We start from the raw sequence: 5,494 nt of genomic DNA, 5'->3' as shown, positions 1-5,494 counted from the left end.
AAGTACAGGTAGTCCTCGACTTACAACAGTTCGCTTAGTGACTGTTCGAAGTTACAATGGCACTGAAAAAAGTGCCCCCCAAGCCACAGCCGAGCAAGACACCTGCCTGCCCACCCGGTGGCGCTCTTCCTCCTGTCCGAGGTTTTCATTGTTGTGAGCATTTCTGTTGAGGATTGGCAGCGGGGGTGGGGTGGGGGGGAGTGTTTGGTTTTTATTCCCCCCCATCTGCTGGGTGGTTGCAGCAGGTTTTGGTCACTTCACATGACCCTGGGACACTGTGACCGTCATAAATATGAATCAGTTGCCAAGCATCTGAATGTAAATCACAAGACCCTGGAGATGCTGCAACATTCCAGCTGATCGGCGCTTCTTCTGGGCTCAGCAGAAGCTCCAGGATCAGCGCTGAGCTCCAGCTGGATCCTGGCACTGATCCTGGCGCTTCCACTGAGCCTTGACAGCCCCGAAGAAGTGCCAATCAGCTGGAAAGCGGCACTGATCCTGGCGCTTCCGCTGAGCCCTGACAGCCCTGCAGCTCCAGCCGTCTCTCGCTCAGGCTTATGCGGTGCTTCCACAGGTTCAGCTCATTCCCCTCCCCCACTACCACTTTTCTAGGATGGTGGCGTACCACTTGCCAGGTGCCAATGTACCACAGGTGGTACCTGTACCACTGGTTGAAAAGCCCTGATCTAAAGCAACTGTGGCTGCTGTCATAACAATCCGTCTCCGAGAGAAAATTTGTTTGTTGATTACCAGGGAGTGTTGCAAGTGTGGGTCAAAGTCATGTACCGAATACCCAGCTCATAGAACATCCTCAAGGTGGCCAGGCTGCTGTCAATGGAATGGCCACCTTCAATGCCGATCAAGCAGGCAATCTTATTGTTGCTGAGAGTCTCTATGCCTGGAGTCCAAACAGAAAGAGAGCCCTCTAGTAAAGACAGAGCATCAGAGGAAACCTACAGTTTAGAGCAGATGTGTCTAACTTTGACAAGTTTAAGACTTGTGGACTTCAACTCCCAGAATTTCCCAGCCAGTCAGTCTACAGGTAGTCTTCGGCGTACGACCACAATTAAAGCCCAGCATTACTGTGGCTAAGCCAGACATGTGTTAAGTGAGTTTTGCCACAGTTGTTAAGCAAATCCCTGCAGTTGTTAAGTTAGCAACATGGTTGTTAAGTGAATCTGGCTTCCCCCATTGACTTGGCTTGTCAGAAAGTTGCAAAAGAGATCACGTGACCGTGGGACACAGCACCCGTCGTAAGTATGAACCACTTGTTGAACACCCAAATACAAATCACATGACCATGGAGATGCTGCAACGGTTATAAGTATGAGAAATTCTCACAAGTCGCTTTTTTCAGGTTGTAGCTTAGAATGGTCACTAGACAAACTGTTGTAAGTTGAGAACTACCTGTATAAAAACTAGCACAACAATTTCAGCTTATGTATGGCCCAATAAGCGTTGATTGGAACATAAGACTGCGTAAGAGGATATTCCTCACCCCTGGAATTTAAACACATCACATGGACAAGGAGCATAGGTAGAGTTGCATGTTTCTTATCTCTTATACTTTTGTCTAATGTTTCTTTCATTGCGCAAAGGAAACAAAATTTACCCTCTGAAGATGTCAGCAGTTCCAATTCTTCATAGTCTTCACACATCCGTCTGACAACATCAATTTGTTCTAGTGTCAAACGTACAGCATCTTTGTTTTGTGCACTGCAGAGAACATATACTGACCAAAACTGGGAAAATTTAGAAAATAGGAGGCGGAATGAGTATAAACTATGTTTCCTACCTTGAGTTATTTATAAAAATCATAAAGGCAGGGTTAAAAAAATGTAATAAACAAGTAAAATAAAGGTGGCAACTGCTAGAGCAATTCAATGAAGTACTTCAGTCCTTGTATCATGTGAAGCATCAATTTTTTTCACCACTGCTCTCACCATTGTTGGCCAACCCCCATTCCGGCATGTATCTTAGCTCCTAGTTTTTCCTTGGGACTCAGGTAGCACTTACCTGCACCCCAACATGGCCAGCCTGGAGCTTCTCAATGTTTGTGTTGGTGGTTTCGAGTTTCTTCAAGTCAATTGTGCTTAGCTTGTTGTTGTAGAACCATCTTAATTTCAAGGGCAGATCATTGTGTCTGAAAGATAAGACAGGAGAATTAGAACAATGAATCAGTGGAATAGAACAATTAATCAGTGGAACAACCTGCCTCCAGAAGTTGTGGATGCTCCAACACTGGAAGTTTTAAAGAAGAGACTGGACAGACATTTGTCCGAAATGGCATAGGGTTTCCTTCCTGAGCAGGGGGTTGGACTAGATGACCTCCAAGATCCCTTCCAGCTCTATTCTATTCTGATGCAGCCCCAACGGTCCCAACATCCGAAGCATCAAATGCTGGGAAAACTCCGAGCTGCTCAGAATGTTCCCAAGCTCCAGAGATAGATCTTAAAATTGTATTAATTAGCAGAATACAAGATATTTTTTTTGTACCTTTCAGCTAGTCTTTATTCCTGGCGACTGCTGGAAAAGTCCCTGCAGTTTTCTTTGCAACTTTTTTCAGAAATAGTTTGCCATTGCTTGCTTCCAAGGGCTGAGAGAAAGTGACCAGTCCAAGATCATCCAGTTGGCTTTGTGTCTAAGGCTTGACTAGAACTCACAGTCTCCCGGTTTTTGCTCGGCACCTTACCCACTACTCCAAACTGGCTCTCCGTAGGATTATTGCCATGTATGTCACCCTGTACGAACTGATTGACATGTGTAGCCTTCAGTAAAAGCCAAGTATTAAAGAGAGTCAGTTTGCAGTAACCAGCTGAGTGACCTTGGGCCAGTCCCTCACTCTCAGCCCTAGGAAGGAAGCAATGGCAGACCACTTCTGAAAAAAGCTGCCCAGAAAACTGCAGGGACTTCTCCAGGCCTCCCCGGGAGCCAGTGCTTACTTACTACTTAACACTGACACAAAGAAGCAAAAAAAAAAGAAAGCAAACAGAAAGTTATTCAGAATATGCTGACTACAAGGGGCCATACTCATCTCCATTTCAAGGCCATGGAGCCAGCGGTGTCCAAAGACATTTCTGCGGTCATGTGGTCTGCTTGACATCACAGAGCATTGTTACTTTCCCACCAAAGTGGTACCTATTAATCTACTCGCATTTCCATGCCTTTGAACTGCTCGGTGGGCAGGAACTGGGGCAAAGGATGGGAGCTCACCCCGTCGTGTGGCGCTGGGGTCTTCAAACCCAGGCTGCCAGCTTTCCAGCTGACAAGCCCAGCGTCTTAACCACTGAACCGCAGCACCACCCTATCAGAATAGGATTCTAGTCAAATCATAGCTTTGCTGTTTTATGTCTGCAAGGAAGGAAACCCACGTACCCGTCTATTAGCCGAGATGTCGCCATGAGGTCAAGAACTTCAGTTCTCAAGGATTCATTAGTTGCTCTGGATCCCCAAATGTCCACCAGCAGAAAGAGTAGCCCCAGAAGCACCACCATCACTGGATCCCAAGGAAGTCCACCAGCTAAATGAGATGCCTCCAAATATATATATATATATATTTTCTTGGATAAAAAATGAGCACTGTTTTCGTCCACGTTCGAGGAGACTCTTCACGGAAAGGGTTTCAAACCCAGTGAAAAGAGGTAATCAATCTCTGAAAATCTTTACGCAATCAGCCTGCTGTTGACAAAGGAAGAAAAAAAGGAGACGTAATGGGGACGCTCTCATCATGCTGCATTAAAAAAACAATATACATTTCTCTCAGGCTTTTCAACACCGAGAGCTCCTATCCCAAATAACATTACACAGAAACCTCTGGGAATTTCTCTCAGATAGAAAATATGCACTCACGTCTTCCCGAAACTTTGCCAGAATAGATTTTTTCTTACTGAAGGCCAGATTTGCCTCTGGGCAGCCCTAATATTTACAACATACAAACCAAAGAGGCATCAGACCCAACAAAATGTCAAGGAAAGACATTTTAATTTTCATACATTCAAAGCCAGGATTGGCCGAGCGTAGGACGAAAATTTGTTTGGGGATATATTTTTTTCCAATCCCGCCCATGCACAAACGTGCGTAAAGATCGGGGCTAAAAAAAGAACTTGCTGACAATAAAAAATGTTCTTTCTTCTTAAAAGAGAAAGCAACGTTTTCTTCCGTTTGCAGTATCAAAGACAAGTTTTCCTCCATCGCGTAATTTATGAAGAGCCCCATCTCAGAAATTCCCAGCTGTGCTGTTGCTGAGAATTCTGGGCATCAAAATCCACCTACACTAAATGGTTCAATTAGGAACCGTTCAAAGTTATAACATCCCTGAAAAAAATATGACCCTTTTTCACACTTATAACCGTCGCAGCGTTCCCCTTGGTCATGGGATCCAAATTCGGATGCTTTGCAACTGGCTCGTACTTATGACAGTCGCGGTGTCCCCGGGGTCACGTGACCTGCTTTTGTGACCTTCTGACAAGCAAAGCCAATGGGGGAGCCAAATTCACTTAACAACCCTGTTAGTAACTTAACAACTGCCGTGATTCACTTAACAACTATGGCAAGAAAGTTCGTAAAATGGAGCAAAACTCACTTAACAAAAGTTTCGCTTAGCAACATAAAGTTTGGACTCAGTTGTGGTCGTACGTCCGGAACTACCTGTATCTGAAAGTTCACAAGACTGAGGAACCTTGTAAAAAAAATTCGCTTTTTGGAGGCAAGCCAGACTTTCCCTAGCTGGAGTGAATCCCGTTGGGGAGCCAAAGATGGGAGGATTTCTTCAATGGATTGAGAGGATATTTCTTTGTAGAAAGTTAGATTAAGAAACAAATGCAAAGTAAGAATCTGAAACAACCTTAGAATCCTTAAGAGCTTGGCATCCTACAATGCTAGCTAAATGGAATGGAGGAAAAGAAGCAAAACAAACACGCGCCACAAAAATAGTTAAGAAAAACAGATTGTGCAGCGTGACTAAAATCTATAAAAGGAAAAGAGGGGGAGGATGGGTGTGTTTAAATCATTTTGCTGTGCCATTAAATATGGATTTCCTCAAAGGCCTTTGCAGAGTTTAGGTAAGGTGATTGGGCAGCCAACATATATGTTAAATAGTCATTTCTTCTAGAGGATTTTCCTGACCGTAGTTCTTCTGCAGGCTTTTAATCCACACCAGCGTCTCCCACATTCATTACCGTGTATCTCAGCCATCTTCAATCTGTCCTCCAATTGTGTGAGTGAGATTACACTCCCCAGAATTGTGTCAACAAACATCTGAAGGGCAGAAGGCTGGAGAAAGCTGCTACAGTTCCTTGAAAGCACATCACACAACATTCATCTAAAACTTATTTCTGAACAGAAGATTGTGTTATGGACACAGAGAAGATGGGGGTGACTGGAAGTTGAGAAATGCATAAGACTAATTGTGTGAATGAGATCCATGTGCCTCTTTCAGACATTTAAAACCTGAACAAATGGCAAATTTGGAGGATAGAGGGACAAAATCTCTCCT

The 5,494-nt window shown here is 44.4% G+C and overlaps 1 protein-coding gene across 1 annotated transcript in view; it reads right to left on the bottom strand.

The window, feature by feature from the left end:
• Positions 1-3,548, bottom strand: part of LOC107292608 (dipeptidase 2-like) — a 9,288-nt gene extending 5,740 nt beyond the window's left edge. The window contains exons 1-4 of the mRNA XM_015821720.1: positions 3,376-3,548; positions 2,017-2,143; positions 1,613-1,742; positions 751-898 (exon numbers count right to left, since the gene is read on the bottom strand). Of these exons, the coding sequence (XP_015677206.1) occupies positions 751-898; positions 1,613-1,742; positions 2,017-2,143; positions 3,376-3,494 (524 nt within the window). The 5' untranslated portion in view covers positions 3,495-3,548. The remainder of the gene's footprint in view (positions 1-750; positions 899-1,612; positions 1,743-2,016; positions 2,144-3,375) is intronic.
• Between the last annotated feature and the right edge of the window lie 1,946 nt (positions 3,549-5,494).

This window comes from Protobothrops mucrosquamatus, unplaced genomic scaffold (genome assembly GCF_001527695.2).
Source record: "Protobothrops mucrosquamatus isolate PMUCROS unplaced genomic scaffold, P.Mucros_1.0 scaffold1386, whole genome shotgun sequence".
NCBI lineage: Eukaryota > Metazoa > Chordata > Lepidosauria > Squamata > Viperidae > Protobothrops > Protobothrops mucrosquamatus.
The sequence above is the reverse complement of the archived record's forward strand: the minus strand, read 5'-3'. Positions and strand labels throughout refer to the sequence as shown.